The sequence below is a fragment of the Platichthys flesus genome, chromosome 18 (assembly GCF_949316205.1).
Source record: "Platichthys flesus chromosome 18, fPlaFle2.1, whole genome shotgun sequence".
In the NCBI taxonomy this organism is placed as follows: Eukaryota; Metazoa; Chordata; class Actinopteri; order Pleuronectiformes; family Pleuronectidae; genus Platichthys; species Platichthys flesus.
In genome coordinates this window covers 18,058,223-18,078,665 of record NC_084962.1, presented here as the reverse complement: position 1 = coordinate 18,078,665, position 20,443 = coordinate 18,058,223, and the positions used below count along the sequence as shown (strand labels likewise).

General features: G+C 47.0%; 1 protein-coding gene across 2 annotated transcripts in view; it reads right to left on the bottom strand.

The window, feature by feature from the left end:
- Positions 1–393: 393 nt before the first annotated feature.
- jag2b (jagged canonical Notch ligand 2b) overlaps positions 394–20,443 on the bottom strand; it is a 37,806-nt gene continuing 17,756 nt past the window's right edge. The window contains exons 4-26 of one of the 2 annotated variants that reach the window (XM_062411708.1): positions 18,336–18,596; positions 17,489–17,549; positions 15,130–15,260; positions 13,748–13,864; positions 13,519–13,632; positions 13,298–13,411; positions 12,020–12,133; positions 11,511–11,557; positions 11,248–11,421; positions 8,683–8,845; positions 8,434–8,595; positions 7,844–7,957; positions 7,634–7,747; positions 7,228–7,341; positions 7,022–7,138; positions 6,415–6,442; positions 5,734–5,819; positions 4,671–4,784; positions 4,444–4,559; positions 3,692–3,940; positions 3,458–3,589; positions 3,006–3,156; positions 394–2,887 (exon numbers count right to left, since the gene is read on the bottom strand). In XM_062411708.1, coding sequence (XP_062267692.1) covers positions 2,364–2,887; positions 3,006–3,156; positions 3,458–3,589; positions 3,692–3,940; positions 4,444–4,559; positions 4,671–4,784; positions 5,734–5,819; positions 6,415–6,442; positions 7,022–7,138; positions 7,228–7,341; positions 7,634–7,747; positions 7,844–7,957; positions 8,434–8,595; positions 8,683–8,845; positions 11,248–11,421; positions 11,511–11,557; positions 12,020–12,133; positions 13,298–13,411; positions 13,519–13,632; positions 13,748–13,864; positions 15,130–15,260; positions 17,489–17,549; positions 18,336–18,596 — 3,317 coding nt within the window. In that variant the 3' untranslated portion in view covers positions 394–2,363. The remainder of the gene's footprint in view (positions 2,888–3,005; positions 3,157–3,457; positions 3,590–3,691; positions 3,941–4,443; positions 4,560–4,670; positions 4,785–5,733; positions 5,820–6,414; positions 6,443–7,021; positions 7,139–7,227; positions 7,342–7,633; positions 7,748–7,843; positions 7,958–8,433; positions 8,596–8,682; positions 8,846–11,247; positions 11,422–11,510; positions 11,558–12,019; positions 12,134–13,297; positions 13,412–13,518; positions 13,633–13,747; positions 13,865–15,129; positions 15,261–17,488; positions 17,550–18,335; positions 18,597–20,443) is intronic. The other variant, XM_062411709.1, reaches the window with a different exon arrangement.

The window sequence follows — 20,443 nt, the reverse complement described above, 5'->3', positions numbered from 1 at the left end:
ACCCAGGTACTGCATGCTACTCATGTGATGTCTTCTGCTGCTGTAACATTGCAAATTTGTAGGACTGATAAAGGACTTTTTATCTTTAAATAACGTCTATGTAATATGTAATACTTATGACCCATAGGTCATTAGTAATTCATGACAACTGAATGAAGTGAGGAGGTCGAAAGCTCCGGCACAGAAACATGAACCTTTATCAAACCAAATATTACAAGCGCGATGAAGATGTCAAAACTGCTTTAATAAATAACTGGGATGATTATTTAGAACAATTAAACATCCACTAAAAGAATGGAAACTTGTTTTTTTTCTTGCTTTGTACAAAATTAACTTACGTCCCTTGAAGAATAAAATGTATACAATATGCATTATTCAGCTTTTTAACACCAGTAGTGATGCATCTTTAATTCTTTATTTCGCCGTGTCCCATGTACAGAAAACAAACAATGGCGTTTCGAGACAAAGACGTGATATGAAAAGGGGTAAAAACTTGTGATTTAGAACTGAGATGGTAACTTAAAACAAAAAGAAGAAACAACATTTGCATTGTTTGCAAAATGAAATTTAACCATCAGCAAATATCGTTCCCTTCATTGACGCCTTTAAACCAAACATGAGGCTAAATGCATGATGTCCACATTTCTCCAACTGACGTCCACACCTGAGTCGCTCAAGAGACACGAGTGTGGACTGTTTCATTTGAAACTTTTCAAATCCTCCATCAGTGTTTTATTCCAGAGATCTCATGATCGTGAAGAGAGAGCATTTGAAACACGCAACAAAACACCACACAACTTTTTTAAAGAATGACTTTTTCCTTAATAAAGAAAACAAACCAACAACATAAAAAAGATGACCATTGATTACACAAACAATGCGTTACATTAAGGCACCTGCAGCTGGAGGGTTTGTGACGGGTTTAGAAATGGTTGGAAGTGTTTGCAGGGAACAGAACTGAGGTTGTTCCCTGCTCCTGAACAACCACGGAACCTATAAAGTTAAAAAATGACTCGAGCATCAAAGGGTGAATGTTTTCAGAGGAAAGAAAAGAAGGTAAATAGCAGTAGTTTTTCCCTTATATCGTTTTATTCTATGAAATGAGTGTCAATAGGAATCCAAAGAACCATCAATTATTTATTCCATTAACTAAAAAGCAGTAAAAGAGACTGTTGACGGGTCACAAAATATAAAATGCGTCCCAAAATAACAAACCATTTATAAACCCTTCATAAATTCCTTCATCGGTGGTACCTCAGCGTAAAGGTTCTCTACTGTGGGACTGGATATGAAGTGTTATAAAACCTGCCTATCTTTGACTGGCATAAATAAAAGGAATGGCATTGTAGAAAAAATAAAAATAATATTAATTATAATAATAATAATAACAATAATAATAATAAAAGTGTGTGACTTGTCTTTAAGTCGCTGTGTATATTTCAAATATACACAGCGACTCCTTTAGTATTTACACATATGTACAGAGTATTCATTTCTGTTTTGATCAAATACGTTGAATGGCGTTGCTGTGAAACTGAACTCTCTAAATGTACACTTATATCCCTTTGAGATTTGAGAACGAGGAGGTCAAACTGGGCAGCGCGACTCGAGCCTCGACACAGCTCTTAGAAAGGCACTTGCTACCATCTCAAATACTGCAGAAAATCCTCAAACGGAGCTTTCAGCCGAGACGACTGAGAGACAGGAGCAAAATAAAACAAAAAACAATGGAAGGCCACATAGTAGGCACTGGGGTTTCTGTCCCCTCTCCCCTCCAGGCCAAGTGTTTTGGTAAGGCTGGCGCATGACGGCCACGGGTGGACCAGTGGGCGAAGCCGGACAGAGACTGGGAAGTTCTCCTCTGTTGCTGTGACGTCAACAGGACACTTCCCTCTAAGCTCTTCCTTCACCGTCCCTTTAACGTGTGTCTGAACCCACAGACACTGAACAGGAGCCCGCTGACAACTCAACTAAATCATAATCTGTAAACAAACAACAAAAAAAACTTTATACAAGTTGTTTTTTTCTCCTTTTTTCTTGATTCATCATTTCTTAAATGGTACAAATCCGTAAAACAAAAATTGCAGAGAGCTTCTTTTTGTCTCACGCAAACAGAACGTTAACATTTCAGCTCCTTCTGTACATAATTAAAGAATATTAAGCGAACAGAAGCAAAAAAGGTTGTTCACTGTGCACTAGCCTCCTGAATTAAAAAATCGCTTCAGGGGACAGTGATCGAAACAAAGAATGGCTTATTAAAACACAAAGCCTCTTTTTCTTTCCAAAAGTTGTCTGAAAATAAGCAGAGCTGCAGCCGAGCAGCTTCTCTCGCGTGCACATTGCGAGTCCTTGGTCTGAATGTCTTATACACAGTGGTCTCTGAGGCCTTTCTGACCGCTCAGGACGGCACTGACACTTTTCCAGCGGTTGTCTTTGGGGCTGTAGCCTGGGGTCCGGTGAGGCGCTTTGAGGGGGGAGCTGGAGCTGTGCTGGGTACAGACCACTCCCCCACTGGACTGCACTGCAGTCTTAGAGTACTTATAAACTGGCTGCTTCCCTGCCTCCGCTCCACCACACTCCTCCTCGAGCTCAAGCTCGCCCTCCGTCTCCTCCTCCTCCTCCCCTTCATCACACGTCCGATAGGAAGGACCCATGAGCTTTTTGCGCTCCTGCTCAGCCTCCCTGTTGCTCTCCTTCAGCTCCTGCTGCTGAGCCCGTCCCACGACTATCCGGAGCGGCTCCCACTGGTTGTTCACGTTGTCGTCTGAAGCTGATCGCGTGTTCCTCTCACGTTCTTTTCTCCGCTTGCGTGTCCACCAAACGCACACGATGATGCAGAAGAGGCAGAGCAGGCAGAAGACGACACAGAGTAAAGGCACCAGGTAGTCTGTCAACACATAGAGGAAACTTAGAGAACACTGCAGAGAACATCTGTGGATTAATCAGGAACCAAAAAGGGGCCCATGACAAACCCTTGTGGGACACCTTTGTTAATTATTACTCACCCACTGAGGGGGGCATGACCTGCGTTTCCACTTTGACCTCAGTGACAGCCAGCATTATGCTGCTGTTGTGTCGCCTCGACAAGGTGCCTTCTATGGCGCTGGCAACCTTCTGGATCATACTGAGGTCCTGTAGATCTTCAGGCTGGAAAGACTGAGAAACAAACCAGAGATCACGTAAGAGATTAGACCCAATAACCAGGAACTGAGCCTCTTGTTATTCTCTTCTTCACTGCAATGTGTCAAAAGAGTCCAAAGTAGACATGATTAGGTTTCATTAAGAGTCTAAATAGTAAAAAGTCACCCCGAACTAAAGTGAGTCACAACGGACTAAGTCACTGAAAGTCGAATAAAAGAACAAGTTCATTTGTTTTCTTGTATACTGAGAAAGAAAGTGAAATTAAACCTGTTTTCTAGAATTTCAAACCGTCCATTTAAAATGTACAATCACTTACTATCGCCACCTTCACAGCGTCCTGGTTGGACGGAGAGACATCACAGAGCAGGAGGAGCGCGTGGTCCTTCGCCAAACTCCGGAGGCTCGACAGATACCTCAGCTCGTGGCAGATGTTCTCCACAGTTGTTCCCTGCACATTCAAACAAACACACACTGATCAGCAACGATACAAAAAAAACAACAACAACATCTGAGCATCTGAACACAGGAAACATCCTGAGACACGACTCACTGGTGGTGCTTTGTCTCTGTTGAGAACAAGTGTTATGCGGACACAGCTGTTGTCCAAGTGCCCGCTGTTGGGCTGGCACTTGGTGGTGACTTGTGGGGGCGAGGGTCCGGCGATGGAGCAGACCCCCCACTGGTGGCAGGGGGGGGAGAAGCAGGTGAGGTAGCTGTGCTTTGAACACTCGCGTCCAGCAGGGCAGGACTGCTGCTGACCCGAGGGCTGGAGCAGGCAGGGCCGACGACCACACAGCACCTGGTGACACACGATCAGAATGTGACGCCACGAAGCAAATGTTCATTGCCCTGCATGTTACGAGCATCATAACAACCAGCTGATGTTATGAATATCTATATTTGTGGTCCCTGATGGTTCTTTTCCTCTGTTAGTCATTGATTTGTCCAGAATATAGTAAGAAACACAATTCCCCCAAATCCAGGGAAGTGTCTTCAGAAAGTAGGTTTTGATCAAACAATAAACAAAAGACTCAAAAACCCAACAAATGTTTACCATCATAAAACAAAAACAAACATGCTAAAACTTAAAATGTGACCCAACTGGTTGTGATGTAAAGAATATAGTTCTTACATACTGGAAATGCCAAACAATGGTTTATTGATTTCTTTTTAGTTTAGTTTAAACAGTTTAAAAGTTGTGAAATAAACAGTCTGGGATATGTATTGGAGGTTTGTTTGACTGGAAAATGGAGAAAACCAAGTTAGTAAAGAACAGCAGATATTTCCTTGCGGCCCTCTCACCTTGGTACAGTCCACTTGGCCGTTGATGCAGTGACAGTTGTTGCACTCCTCCTCCCAGAAGCTGCCATGAGGAAACTGCAGCCCGGCGTAGTGACACGTCTTCCCAATGCCGATGACTGAACACACAGGCAGAGAGACACATGTTTACAGTGTCTCGATGATCTGAACACAAAGCTATGTCTTATTATTATTAAGCCAAAGCAAATAAATAAAAAAAGTCTGTTTACACTCTTGACATCTGGCTCCTGTCCTGCCGAGGGGACAGATGCATCGGAAGCCGTTGATCTCGTCCACGCACGTGGCTCCATAGGCACAGGGTGAGGACTGGCACTCGTTGATGTCTGTGAGGGGAAGACAACTTTGACTTTAGGACGGACAACGGACACTTTACTCTTCAAGAGCAACAGATAAAATCTGTTCCTTCCTGAAATCTAACAAATTACAGCGAGTTCATTGGAACATGTTGGTGTCTCAAATGCTAGCATGACAGGGACCTAACCACTTCCAAAGACCCCCTGCTGGTTGCGTAGGTGTATGACATGCGAGCAGTTTAACCACACGTTCAAAGATAGGCCGATGCCGTCTCAATGAAAACTGCAAAAATTTGACAAAAAGCCTAAAAATAAACTCAATTTATTGGAGCTCGTGACCCATTTTGTTAAATCAACTCAATGATTTATTTGATGAGGCCCTGGGTCAAGACCAACAACAGCCATGGCAAAATAAAAACCCCATAAAATGTCATATGAGGATCAAGGAGTAAATAGTGGCCATGTTTAATCATCAACCTCTCTGTTATGAGCCCGGCTCTTTGAAGGATGACGAATCGATTGTGCCGTCCGGCCAACAATCTTTTGAGAGGCCGACCATTGTCACCCAGATTTCACATGAGCACGGTTCGGGGCGAATACTCAGATTCAAGCCTGACAGCAAAGGTGAACGCTATCCGGCCCCAGACAAAGGAGCAGAGAAGAAGAATTTCAGGGTCACTGGGTAATTTGTCCTCTGTGTGTGTTTGTGTGACTGTGCGAGTATGGAGGAGGGACGACCTCTGACCCCTGAGGCGTTTAAGGACCAAGAAAAAAGGGAAAGGGCGGCACCCCGGTCCGGCATTTAGGTGTCAATGTGTCCATCTCCTCCTCGTCCACCCTTTCCCTTGGTTCCTTCCTCCATCCATCCATCCTCCTCCTCTTCCTCACCACCACCACACTTGGTGCCATGACTACTTCAGGGAGTTGGGGGGGTGGGTGGTTGTGTATTTGCATATAGCTCCATGTTGTCACTACTCACTGATTCTGCAGTCGGGACCAGCGAAACCAGGAGCGCACTCGCACCGGAACCAGTTCACTCCGTCCACGCAGATTGCGCCATTGTAGCTGTGAGAGAAAAGGAAATAAAAAAAAAGAAAAGCGATTAGACGAAGAAGCACAAGAGCCACATCCTCTCCTGCTGCAACAAAGCCACATCGTGTGTGTGTGTGTCTCTGTGTGTGTGTGTTGGTGATGGAGGGGGGGAGGGGGGGGGGGGGGGGGGGGGGTCACGCAGCTCAATTCAACTCATCAATACCAGCCTCCACCTTTCAGATGCTAATAGGCGTGTCCAGTCCCTCCCCTCCTCTCATCCTGCCTCTCCTCCAGTCCTCCTCAAAGCCCCCCCCCACCCCCCACCCCCAGGTCGCACGGGAAGAATAGGACATGTACCCCCCCCTTCCCTCCTCCTCCTCCTCCTCCTCCCTGACATTCCTCCCCCCACCTGCACTCACTATACAGCCAAACCTAAAATCTCTCTCTCTCTCTCTCTGTCCTATTCAGTATACGAGCCCCCCCCCCCCTTCTCTCTTTGAGGCTTGATTTAAGCACAACTTCCACAGCTTTTAGCCCTTCACCCCCTCCTTCATGCAGGGTCTGAGTGAAGTGTGAAGACGACGGAGGCAAGGAGATGGATTTTTTGTGGGGTGTGTGTGGTACTTACCATGGATGAGGGTTGCAGTCGTTTGTATCTGTGGAAGATGAGAAACACAATAAATGTTTTAGTGAGACATTTTCTTTTTCATTTGATACAGAAAATCCAGGAAGAACATAATTAACTGTTTGTCAGGTTCCCTCTGTACAGATTTTCATAAGAATGATAATAAAATATTTTCTAATATTTGTCAAGCACCAGGGAGCTAGTGGGATATTTGTGACTTGTCATGAGTATTGTTACTGGTCCGAGGAAGAGTTGTGTTGTATTTGGTGCGATTTTGAATCGTGATATCTTTAATATTAATAAACTTTAGACAACCAGCTCTGTAGCAGCAGCAGCGTCTGGGACTCATCGATATACATTTCATAACACATATACACTTAAATAAATGAAGAAAGAAATGGCCTTTATGTCTTTTATAAACCTATTTTAACTGCACTACAAAGGGGATGGACCATATCTGTTAAATGCCACTTCTGTTTGCAGCCTTGGAAGAATCCTACACTTCCTTGAGATTCAAAACATAGTGTATCTCCTCTTTAAATCTTTAATAATCACAATGCAGCTGAGAGAACTGTTATTTTTGTGTTATTTGTGTGTGAGAGGAACTGACTCTGGCCGCAGGTGGCTCCCTCCCAGCCGTCCTTGCAGATGCAGGTGAAGGCGTCTCCCCCCCCCACGCAGGTTCCCCCGTTGGAACAAGGGCTGGAGGCGCATGTGCTGTTCTTGGCTGTGGGAGGACAGAGGACAGAGGATGAGGATCTGATTGTTTAAAAACACACTTTGTGTTTTGATAACACATCATCCCGAAGGCCTCACCTGTGTTGCAGGTGTTGCCCCCCCACCCGGGTGGACAGGCGCAGCGGAAGGCATCTCCGTGGTCGTAGCAGGTGCCTCCATTACTGCAGGTGGTGGCGTCGCATTGGCTCTCGCCTGGCGGGGGGGGGGGAAACAAACACTCAGATCACAGACTGCACCTCAGGCTGCTTATAAAGAGAGAAGACTCAAGAAAAGTGCCTCCTCCATGTAAGTGGATGGGACATGGAGTGATTTATTTGATTCCAACACCCTTCACGGTGGCAGAAGCTATTTCCTGTGATCCAACATGTGGAGGTCACGCTTCAGTTGTCAAAACACACACAGAGATGTAGCATGTTGGAGTTTGGGGCCCGCGGCAAAGTACGAACATAAACACACACGTTAACACGCAGTGGACATAACTCACGGGAATGGCAGGTCTTGCCCTTCCAGTTGTCGGCACACTCGCAGTAGAAGTCGTTCACCAGGTCCACGCAGCGGCCGCCGTTCTTGCAGGGGTTGTGTCCGCACTCGTTGACGTCTGAGGGCAAAGGGAGACGCACACGGTTAGAATATCACCAGTGTTTTATTCAGGGGACAGAGCAGAGAGCAGGTTCCGGATCAGTCATGAACTCACTGTGGTCGCAGAGTCGCCCCTCCCAGCCGTCGGGACAGAAGCACTGGAAGGAGTTCACCCCGTCGATGCAGGTTCCTCCGTTTCCACAAGGGCTGTCGATGCAGTCGTTAATGTCTAGAGGAGGGAAAGACAGAAACATTTACTTTCTGTACAATATTCTGTCACATTTCAACCTTATAATAAGTATAAAAGCACATAAACAGTGATTTAAAACCCACTTTAATGCAGTTATAGGCAAATATGATCATAACATTATGTCTGTGATTGTACTTTATATCAGTAGATATGTTAAACTGGGAAAATGTGATGAAAACTGTTTAATATGATAATCACAAACACTTACAAATCCTTGTATCTGCTTACAAAACATGATAATATGTTGGTTAATCTCTTATATTAATATATTTAGATTTAAAAATAACTTAAAATGACTAAGAAAAGAGGTTCAAACATTTTAAAAGCATATTTCTGGGTTATTTGTGTTGTTTTTGGGATACAACATGGATGTGAGGTAAACAATTCAGTAAAAGACAAGAACAATTAAGAGTTTTAAGTTCAGATGTGGGTCTGATGTTAAAATCTGGTCGTACTCTCGTGGCAGTACATGCCGCTGAAGCCCGGGTCGCACACGCAGGTGAAGTTCCCCCCCGGCTGGCTGAGGCATCGACCTCGCGGGCCGCAGACGTTGGAGGAGATGTGGCGCACCCCGGCCGAGTCGTTGGACGCTACAGCGACGGTGCAGCTGTCGATCGCTGTGAGGAAGAAAAGACGTTTAAATACTCGTCTTTTAACATAAAGCAGTGGTTGTGGATTCTGCGCAGGTTTCCCCCCCCCGTCACCTTGACACGGGACGGTCTTGCAGGTCTCTTTGAGCCGCTCGCAGGTTTGCCCCTCGTAGCCCTCGGGACAGGCGCAGTAGTAGTCCTGATAGATGCTGTGACACTGAGCCTGGTTCTCACAAGGGTTCGGATCACAGGCGTCAGAGGGGGACCAGCTGGGGATCTGGGGAAACCACGGAGAGACATGATTAATACATAATTCAAAATTGTGAGGCCAGATGAGAGCTGGAGAAAGAAGAGCTAAAGTCTGTGTGGGTGAGCGGCTCAGCTGGGAAACAAAAGGAAAGAGCAGAGTGAGCTTCAGGAACATTCCCTGAGCTCATCAAGGGGATCCACGCTTTCGGTTTCACATCTCCGTCCTGCGTAATCTGGAAAGATTAATCTGAGATGGACGCCTCGAGGAGGAGAAGGGGAGAGAGAGACTGAGCAGGCGAGAGGACGATAAATCACAGCTCGTTACCTCCATGACACAAAGAACCGATCTAGAGGCCACTGGGACATATTCTGTCTTTTTCCAACAAGCTGCCGAGTGGAGAGGTCAGAGTGAAACCCTCTGAGTTCACGTAAACAGAAGCTCACAGCGTGTAAACTGTGGGGGGGCACCCCTTCACCATGTAAGGTGCTGGACGGGCGAGTCGGAGGAGAACAACAGTCCTGAGGTCTCTCGGTTTGCTTTACCCCAACTGTCAGAGAAAGTTATTAGTGATTCTTTACCACTGGTTTGTGTGCGTGTGTGGTCTGAGGACAAGTGTGTATAAATATTCACTCACGGGTCACAGCGACATTTTGAACAGTAGCAGGAGAAGAATCTTAGAATGTGCATTTGTGAAGGACCACAATTATACGTTATACTTCCTTACTGTGTTTGCACAATGTATAAACTATATATATATATATATATATATATATATACACAGGGTTCATACACATTTTGACCAATGGATTACCATGACTTTTCAATGACTTTTCAATAACTTTAAACCAAATTTCCAGGAGCGAACATTTTGTGAAATCTTGGTGTAAATGCAAAAAAGTGACAAAATGTAGTATTTAAACCAACAATGAGAATTCCAAGGAATACAGTATACCTTAAATGACACACAACCAAGTATGCCTGCTTATATTTTGAGGGTATTTCTTTAAAATCATATGAATTATTCAAATCTCAACGTAAATGAACGACAGGAAAATATGGATATTACAAATTTCCATGACTTTTCAAAACTTTTGGGATTTTATTTTTTAGATGACATTTTAAAATGCCATGACTTTTCCAGGTTTTCCATGACCGTAGGAACCCTGTATATATAACGACTCTGAAAGTTCCAGATACCGTTTTATCGGCCAATCCTATAGGGTCATAAAGGATTCATCAAAATGAAAACCTCGACTTGCTGGTGGCTCTGAATGACATGAACCTCCGAACCAGATTTGACAGAACAACACAGGAAAGCATAGCGGGGGGGGGGGGGGGGGGGGGGTGTGCACTGTGCCATGGCAGACATCAGAGGTGTGTAGTAGGCGGGCAGAGCTCCAGCATCACCTCATTCAGGGAGGCTCATATTTATAGTGGAGATGCTAAATCAGGATCTGGCTCCTGACCAGCAATGTCCTCCATCCAGGACCCAGGAGACGCCGGTGAAGTGTCCTTTTCCTTTCGCTGCTAACCTACTTTAAAACTTCAAACACACACGCCTCAAAATGTAGAAAGGCTGCGGCGGGGACACCGGCATGTAGCGTCTGTGACGAAGAACACGTTTGATTTACAACGGACGCTTGAAGTAGAATAAATAAATCAGCATTACGCGAGTATTTGGCACGTTGAGTTTACAATTGCCAGTTGGCTCAGGAGGGACGGGGGTCAGAGCGGCTACTGCATTCACACACCGCTACCAGTCTCCAAAAGCCATGTGGCTGTCGAGCAACTATTAATACTTTTCACCTTAGCAGCTGTATTGTATTTTTAAATTGTTCTGGGTAGTCTAACCCCCCCCCCCCCACACACACACACACACTGCCGATTTCTGATGATAGCATGAAGCCCAGTGGTGTGAGATTATTCCACAAACACAACACAACCTGCTGCGTTTTATATAAACTAAGGTGCCTTAATTTATTAACAGTTTTCAAAACAAGTGACTGAGACGTGTTTGAGGAGGAAGAGGAGGAAGAGGAGGAAGAGAAGGAAGAGGAAGGGGAACTAGGCAAGTTGTAAGGAGGCATCGATCCAGATATCAAAGTTTTGATTTCATGTCCATCTGCTCCAGGAGCTGAGAAATTAAAGATGTTGTGAACCCTCGTGTTTTCAAACAACGTGACGGTTTCACAGTGTGTTTTTCATTCTGTGGAAACTGAGAGCAAAGCAGGAATCCAACTCACAACCTCACCCCTTACTGTACATCATCATGATGTTGTGGTTTGGATTCCCACAGTCAACCGCAGTAGAAATGCTCTACATGTCTAAAGTGTCGCTGCTTTAATCCCATTACCGCCGCCGCCGCCTCAGATACTCTCCCCCGCTCCTCTCGCTCTTTACTGCTGAGGCACGTGGAACTCGAGACCCACCTCACACAGCTGTCCTGCAAACTCGGGCGGGCATTCGCACACGAAGCCGTCCAGCACCGAGTGGCACTGGCCGCCGTTCTGGCACGGAGCGCTGTCGCATTTATTCCTCTGGATTTCACAGTGAGTGCCCGAGAAGCCTGGAGGACACTGGCAGTGGTAACCCCGCGCGGCCTCCTGAGGAAACAGGCAGAAAGGTCAAGGGTCAAAGGGCGGAACTAAATAAGCATGCATCATATTGAAGTGAGAAATGAAATCAGCCGCACCTTGCACGTGGCTCCATTCTGGCACTGACCGCGGCAGCCGTTCACATCTGAGGAGCACGCCAACATTTCACATTCATTTAAATTGTCACAAAAAACAAAAGACAAACATTTTCACGTGTGGATTAAAAAGGAGGCCCACGCCGTCGCCTCGTGAAATCATTAGGTGAAGTCTACAAAGTGGGATGTGCACAGATTGAGTCAAAGTTCGGAAAAGGAAACAACTAGTGAGGCCGGACAGATCCTGCAGAGTGGACCTGAGCATGCAGCGGATCCAGAGAGAAAGACTGATCATGCAGGTTTCAGACGTCAGCGTCGGGAGCTTTGGTTTCCCAAGAAATGAACTGGTTACAACATGTGTGTGTGTGGTTGGGGGGGGGGGGGAAGTGACACACGTATGTTTGTGTGTCCAGGAAGAGTGAGGAAGGGGATGGGGTGGGGGGGGGGGAGTGGTCAGTTGAAAAAGAGCCAGAGGAAGAGGATGAAGTGATTCTGAGGAAGAAAATACTGACTGATGTCACAGTTCTGTCCAGACCATCCCCGAAAACAGTTGCAGTGATATCCGCCAATCAAATTTTTGCAAGCGTAAGCGTTTGCGCAGGGATTGGCTGAGCACTCATTCGTATCTGTGAAGGCAGGAAGTAGAGGGAGACCCAGTCCGTCAGTAGGAACCAGCCGGGGGGGGGACACAGACTATACAGCCTCAAGAACACAAAAATGAAATTAAAGGGAAGGAATGGAAGGAGTCCTTTATTTTATACTTCAATACTAATATATATATATATATATATATACGTATAGTTCTGTAGTTTCTAGAAAAATCCCCAAAGTTCGACAGTTTGAGGAAAATCTGGTCAAATTCACTTCCTCTACATTTTCTATTCCGACAGGACAATAGGAATGGATTCGACTAGACAGCCTCAGAGACAAAACAGTCATTTCACTCATCACCTCCTAATGCTTTCCCAGAAAAACACACAATCAGTGGCAGTGACCGGCGGTGAGTCACCGGGACGCCGAGCGGGCTGCCTCGACCCAAACACTCGATTTCAATTCAAGTCTTGACAAACATGTCGGTGTGGAGCAAACCAAAGAAAAGCACTGCTGCTTCAATATTCGAATGGCTGGGAGGGTGGTGGATTGGTAAGGGGTGGGGGTAGCTCCGCGGGGAGTCCTGCTGTGCTCGCTCACACACACCTGTCCTCTCTCTCTCTCTCTCTCTGTGTGTGAAACCCAACACTCCACACAAACACACACACACACAAATCGCCAGGTAAGACAGGAGGCCAATGGCTGCCCGTAAACCGAGATCTGAGCTGGTAAGATGACACTGGACTCTTTGGATCTCTTTCCTATCTCCCCACACACACACACACAGACACACAAACACACACACACACACAGACACACACACACACACGCCAACTTTGTTTACCGGTCATAATCCATTTCCTGGCTCGGTGCTGGTCACGTCCGCCTGCTGGGATGTGAGCGACATAGGAACGAGATCCACCGGCAGTGACTAACAAACCACCGGATATAGACGCACAAGTAGCTGGTTATCTCATTGAGAAACAATACAAACACACACACACAGACACACACACTCTGAGCTGTGGGGTGTTGCCGGCTCATCCAGGACATCTGAAGTGTGCTCTGAGGCCGTGGGGCTCAGGTCGCTGGTTTTAATCCCACAACACAGTTAATCCAGGACAGTGAGCGAGGCTGTCTGCTGGGCCTCGGGGGGGGGAATTTACTGGTTTTGAGGAACGAGGGAACTGAACACTCACCGATCTGGCAGGTCTTGCCCTCCCACTGCGGCGGGCACACACACTCGAAGCCGTCCTCCCTATCGATGCAGGTTCCCCCTCGGGCGCAAGGGCTGGACGCACACTCGTCCAAATCTGAGAAAACACACACTTTGTTACGAACATGAACACAACGACGCAGAGCAGAGGGTGAGGAGAGAGAGAGAGAGAGGAGAAGACTGGAAGGCAAGAGGGCGACTCACTGTTGGCGCAGGTGGGACCCTCCCAACCCGGCAGACACTGGCACTCGAACCCCGTGGCGACCTCGTGGCACGTGCCACCGTGGGCGCAGGGGTCGGAGACACAGGCGTGTTCGGCTGAAAGAAAAGAAGACGGGGACACGGTCAAAATCAAACAGGACTCATGTTTTCATCTTCTTCAAATTCCTACAAGAATCAACCAGGTTCCGGTCTGCTCCCCCCCCCCCCTCACCTATCTGACAGGTCTTGCCGGAGAAGCCCTGTGGACAGGCGCAGTGGAACTCGTCCGGCTCGGTGTTCATGCAGGTTCCCCCGTTGACACAATGGTGCCGACCGCAGTAGTTCAGATCTGGAGGAGGCAATTTGAACACAGATTAATATCACGACTGAATTATTATTTAAATATGCAGCTTACAAACCTACAAAAAACAGGTTATTAATGAGACACCGGATGTGACGATGTGTTTAACATTCAATAAACTGAAGTGACAGTGAATCCTGCCCCAAAACATGTGGATTTGATTGTGAGAGGTGATTTTAAATCCACTTTAAAGTACAATTGTATTTCAAATGCATGGTTTCCCTCATCAGCCAGGTCCCATGCACCCTGTATAACAGATGAAAACTGAAAAACAAACAACTTGGGACGGGAGATAAAATATAAACTCCTGCATCTTCACTTTAAAAAAAACTAAGAGAAAACCTCCAGTGTCAGCCGCTATGGCGTCTTCAGACTAATTGGACCGAGCCTGTGAGACGGCTCTTTGCTCGTTCCACCATTTATATCCACTCGGTAGCCGGAGGTTCCCAGGAAGCTTGTGAGACTTCAACAGGAAGCACCGAGTGTTTTCTCGACCATTCTACTGCACTGCATCATGACGGAGGCTAAGAAATAACAGGAACCAGTGTCTTTCTATGTCTTTCTATGTCTTTTCCTTCTTTATCTGCAGTTTCTTTCCAAGCCACCTCCAGAGTAAGCTCCCCTATCCGCCTCCTGCACGCCATCCTTTAGGCTGAGGGCCAGGTCACGGTAAAGGCTGGTAAATAAATGAGCAGGGATCTGTCTCCACTCGGGATCTTAGGACCCGTTCTCATCCCCCGAAGAGCCCTCGGTGACGAAGGGAAGGGGGGGGAGGGGGGGATCGAGTGTCTGCTGCTGCTCGGATCACACAGGCCAGTAAAACTATCCAGCTGCAGAACCCAGACCTCATATGAAGGTCTCTCACTCACATATTAATGATGAGGCCGTTTATAAAAAAATCTAAAATACACTTTCTATAAAAGACATCAAACTCTATGGGAGAGTTTGATGTCTTTATAGAAAGTAAGTGTTTATAGAAAGCGTCTTCTTTTACCTCATCAAACCACATTAAATCTGATAGATCCACATTTTCATTTACACCAAATTGCACAAACTCAGATATTAGGCACATTAATATGTCAGATTTCTTTCATCCAGATCCAGGAGTTATTTCCTGGGAAATCTGGCAAAAACCAGGATCTGCCCAAAAACGTTTTAAGGGTTCTTTCTTCGCCCGTGTCCCATCCCTCCACGGGGTCTCATGGAAATAAGTTCAGCAGTTTGTGTGACACTCTGACACAACTTTGTCGTACCTTTGTCACACAGCAGGCCGCCCCAGTTCCTCTCACAGTTGCACTGCCAGGGCAGGTTGCAGGTCCCGTGGACGCATCCCGGATACAGCACACACTCATCACAGAATTGGCCCTGCCAGCCGTAGTTACACCTGTCAAACACAGATTCCAAAAACATCCCCGTTAATCTTTTCCCCTATTCCCCTTATCTGTGGTTAAACTTTCTGTTGATCGATGATTCTCCTGAAGTTTAAATGACAGATAGCCGATTCTAAATATGATGACAAGGAGAGACAGTGTTCATTTGTTCATTTTCTGCAAAAAAGAAAAAGTTTCTTTTGAAAGAACTGTAAAGAACAAGCTCATTATTGTTCAACAGAAGATAAAGTTTTCAGGAAATCCCTGGGAGTAGATTGATGATATTGAGGCTCTAGAAAAGGGAAGTGAACCCTTGAATGCAACATCTCCAACAGTAGAATTGCATCTAAGATTGTACCTGCTCCCTTCAACCCCCCCCCCCCCCGGTCCAGACGCCTCCTGCCGACTAATCTCGGTGGAGGGTAAGATTCCAGGGCAGGAGGGGTTAAGAATACTTCCAGCGGCTCCCGGGCTCGTGTTGGAGTCTGGGAGCCGGGCAAGGGGCTGGTGGGGGGTTGGGTTGGGGCTGGGGGTGGTGGTGGGGGGGCTGGAGACGGCAGTGTGTATACACGCCTGCAGCTTCATGACAGCAATCGGCTATTCCAAGGCTGCAGTGTCGTCGAGCCAGCTGTCTCGTCAATTGACTGCTATTTCCAGTCTCCTGCAGACGGCACCGCTGCCTCTGCCTTCAGACATCACTGCCACTCTCAGGCAGCGGGGTGGGGGTGGGGGGGCGGGGCGGCTGGGAATACTTGTCATGCTTCTTCTTCTTCTTCCACTGCACATGATTAGCTGCCCGGAGTCTGACAGCAGAGTGGGGCTAACACCAGTGGAAGTCGGGAGAGGAAACCTGAACACGTCCCTTTAAAGCTCGGGAGGAGACGTTGATATGGTGTTTACTCATCGAACACGTGCAGGTGCGTTCAAGTCGGATTCCAGCTTCTTGACAAGTTGCTAAATGTTTATCAAAGCCGTGAAATGTGTTGCACTGCTTCACCCAAGTGGATTCTTGGGACACGGCAAGCCTCCGACAAAATACGCCAGGACAAGTAGAATGTGTGCTAATAAAAATCCCCCTCAATGCACAATCGTAACAACGGGCACGTACCGGCTTCTGTGTTTCTTAAAAAAGCCGGCAGCAAAGGGGGCAAAGCCCATAAAGCCAGGAGGGAATAAAGGGAATGAAAAAGGAGATGGCAAAAGGATTTAATGCCAGTTTTTCTGGGACCTGAAGCTCCTGTGAATTCATGCCACTGCAGGAAGAGTCTTCACTGCCGCTCCTCCAGTCGTGTCACCCTTTCCTGTTGACTGCAACTTGACATTTCATGAGAACAAGGCGCTTCCCTCCGTTGTCTGGTCCGCGAGCTGCAGTGAGGATGTAGCCGGCTGATCGAGGTCGCAGCAACAATAAAAAAGAAAATGTGTAACAGCTTCCTAAAGCTGGTCATCGCCTGCTGCTCCCCGGCTCCGAGCCAGAAACCTTATTTCCCTAATAACGAGGAGGCGAGTGTCTCTTTGCATCCGGCAGGTGGGAGTAGGAGGTGGTGGGTGGGTGGGTGGGTGTGGGGGGCGGGGGGGGGTTTCCAAATGACGACGGGATGCACCACATCCTGGAAGAGCTGAGCAACGGGGCCCATTCCGCGTGGCTCTATCTAACACTTGCTTCCACTTTAGGGAAATGTACATGGCACGGTGGGATATTCACTTCCTCCTCTGCCCCCTGCCCTTCAAGCGGGACTGCAATGCGGATTGGGGAGTGGGGAAATGGGGGGGGGGGGGGGGGGGGGGGCACGGTTACAGTGGTCAAATTCACACACCGTCGAGTCCCTTTCTTTCAGGCCCGAGCTGACAAGACGCTTGGTATTCAGCGGAGGACCTCGGGCGGCTAAAAATACGAGGAGGCAGGCGCGGCGCTGCCCTTTTCCTTTGAACCGAGGCGGAGATGCCCGCCAGGGAAGGAAAGGCTGGCAGAGGGAAACGCAGCAGGCTCCGACAAGTGGAGCGTCTCGGGTTCGGCATCTGAAATCCCTCTCGCAGGCGTTCAGATGAAACACGGAGGAGTGCAAGTCAAACACTGCTGCACCTTTGTTTTTACAGGAGCTGATTAACGATTTCAAAAGGAAAGGCAACTCAAACAAACACAGGAGCAGGGAGTGAGATGTTAGCTAAGATATTAATCGCCCAGAAGATCCTGCAGAGAAAAAATGATTTCTGCATAAAAGAAAAGAGTTCATATTCGTACCTGCATTCCCCCGGCACAGCGCAGCCGCCATGTAACAGGTGGCATCCCTGTTTGCAGATTGCTAGAGAATAAAAAAAGGCAAGAAGAGAGAAAGAGAATCAGCTTAAAACATGATTTTTTAAATAATCTTCTATCTTCTCTCATCAGAACATTTCAGAAGAGAAAGGGAGGTGGAAGAGGAGGAGGAGGAGGAGGAGGAGGAGGAGGAGGAGGAGGAGGAGGAGGAGGCGCTGGTTTGTTTGTTTCCCTTCTTTCTAACAAGTGCAACACGACGCGAGGATTCATGGCACCCTGACCAGGGGAATGGGGGGGGTGGGTGGGGGGGCGGCGAGGCAACTTTATGGCCTGCATGTACAACACGACCCCCTTTCTTCTTAAAAAGCCACCTCTGCACTCCCCTCCTCTTTTCAACCTTCGACTCCCGAGGTCAGTGCAGTGATTTATAGATCCCCCCCATCCCCCTCCCCCCCACTCTCTCTCCATCACCACCCACCAACTCCACAGCAACGCTCTCACACGACTGTGGGATCAATAGCAATAATCCCTTTGCAAAATATAGAGCAGCAACTAATGGGATATTTTATTGGCCAATATATTGAGCACCAAATAATCTTCAGAAGTTTATGGCTGGTAAATTGGAAAATATTGGAGATTGTGGGTTTTGGTCCCTGTGACATTATTCACTTGTGTAGTAAATCACATGTTTTAATGGTGATGGAATCAATAGGTTTGGACAATTGGATTAATTATTGGTCAATAAAGAAATTGATGTAAACAAGACAACATCTCAGTGTCTTCATGAACCTTGAGTCGGGGACATTAACCCGTCCCGGTGCCGGCAGCTCACCTGTGCAGCAGTCGGGTCCCATCCAGCCCTCCAGACACACCCGGGCCCCTGAGGGCTCACAGCGGTAGTGACCGAAGTAGTCGTCTCGAGGAACACACAGCTTGTTGCACTTGTTGCCGTAGTAGTTGTCGTCACACCGCACCCGGATGCGGTACGTGAGGAGAGCCACGGCCCCGGCGTGCGGGATGGTCTGCCAGGGGTCACCGGGGTTCACCATGCCGGTGTGGGCACTGCGTTCGATCAGCAGCTCCTCTTCATCACCTGAAACGAAGAGGAAGACGATTCAAACACAGAGCAAATGCTGATCTCGATGGCACCTGCATAATAAAGGTCACTAAGAGTTATGGAGACAATTAATAACCGAAATGCATATACATGTAGTTCTTCAACTTAATTATCCAAATTAATCTCCTCAGGACAGATTTTAAATCTTAAATTTTAAATTTGTGACAAAGTGCTGTATGAATAAAACATTTATCTTTTGGATTGATTCTTTCATATGAATCATTTGAATTCAACAATTAAAACAAAGTGAGAAAAGCAACAACAACAACAACCAATCACATCTCAGGAGACATAACTAAGCAATTAGCCCAGCCGGCTGCCTGGCAACCTCACAGTGTCTACACAACTCCACTGCATTTCCCGAAATGTGTTATTATGTCTCCAATATTGAACAGAAAGCATTTCTCACAGGAGATAATGAACCAAACATTTGAAGTGAACAGCTAAATGCTCTGAGTGAAACACGGCTCGGCCTCCAGCAGCCACTGAGGTGATAAACATGAGTTATTACAAACACTGAGAAAGGGTCTGAAGTCTCTTTTAATCTCACGTCTAATCACGCCCCTCTCTAAAGAATGCAGTTGCATTGATATTCAGCAGACGGATGCTTTTATATCACAGTGTGTGTCTGTGTGTGTGTCTGTGTCTGTGTGTGGAACGTATCCACTGAATTTTAAGTATGCAATTGAAATGCATCGTCTGGAAATTGATCTATTTTCTGGTGACGGCTCATATCGCCTCTGATCTCTCTGCCAGGGCTCGGTCACATTTAGCCTCTCGCTCGCCGACCTCCTCATTAAACACGGTTTGATTCCGTGTGGCTCGCTGCGAACATTAATTACATTAATATACACACATTAATATCAAAGCTGACAACACGGTGTATATATTTGAATAGAAGAGTGAGGAATATGAAACTCATATGGAGCCGGACAGGAATCCTCCTTCTACTCAGTCTGTGTTCTGACGCTTAGAAATGCTTCTGCAGGTTCTTTATAATTAAGAAGATATTAAATGGTAAGTTATTCCAGTTTGTTAAGGCTCTGTTTTTCAATGAGGTAGTCCTCGGGCTGAGTTATACAATATGAGTGTTACCGGCGTAACTGGTTTATCCGAGTGGGATCGACGCTGGAGAACAATCTCTGTGGAAATAGGGGCTCTGTGATTTCCTATTCTCCATCGCTTTGGACTGCAATGCACCATGGACATTTTGAAGTGAGGAAGCAGGGACACACACATACACAAATGCAATGCAACACAACGCAACACACACACCTTCCTCTGCTGGGGACTGACACAATGTCAGACAGAATTAAGCAACAATAACAGAAATAACAGTTGCCAGATAGAGAACAATGGGCTCCGGGCCCAAGCCGGGCTCTGCTACCGCGGTGTCTAAACACTGAGCCCGGCCGCCCAGTCCACTCCACTTCCTGCTCGATAAACACAAGGAAAACAGCCGGGCCGCTTTTTCCTGAGAACACAGGGGGAAGGGGAGCGAGGCACACCGGAGGACATGACGCTGGAGGAGAGGAATCTCACTGACCGACCAACAGGCTCCTACGTAGGACAAGACATGAGGCTGCTGCTGACTCAGGCCAGAAAACTGGGAGAGTTCAAGTCTCTCACAGATACACAAAGTCGTTTTATTCCACTTGTATCTCCCGTTTTGTGCAGGAAAGAATAATCTCACGGGAGAAAGAACCGTTAAAACCTGGTGCATCTACAGCAGATTGCAGTGCATTTCAAGAATGGCAGGAAACGGCTACCTCCATCATTGCTCAACTCATTATTCCGGATATGGTCCCACAGCTACAGCTGCC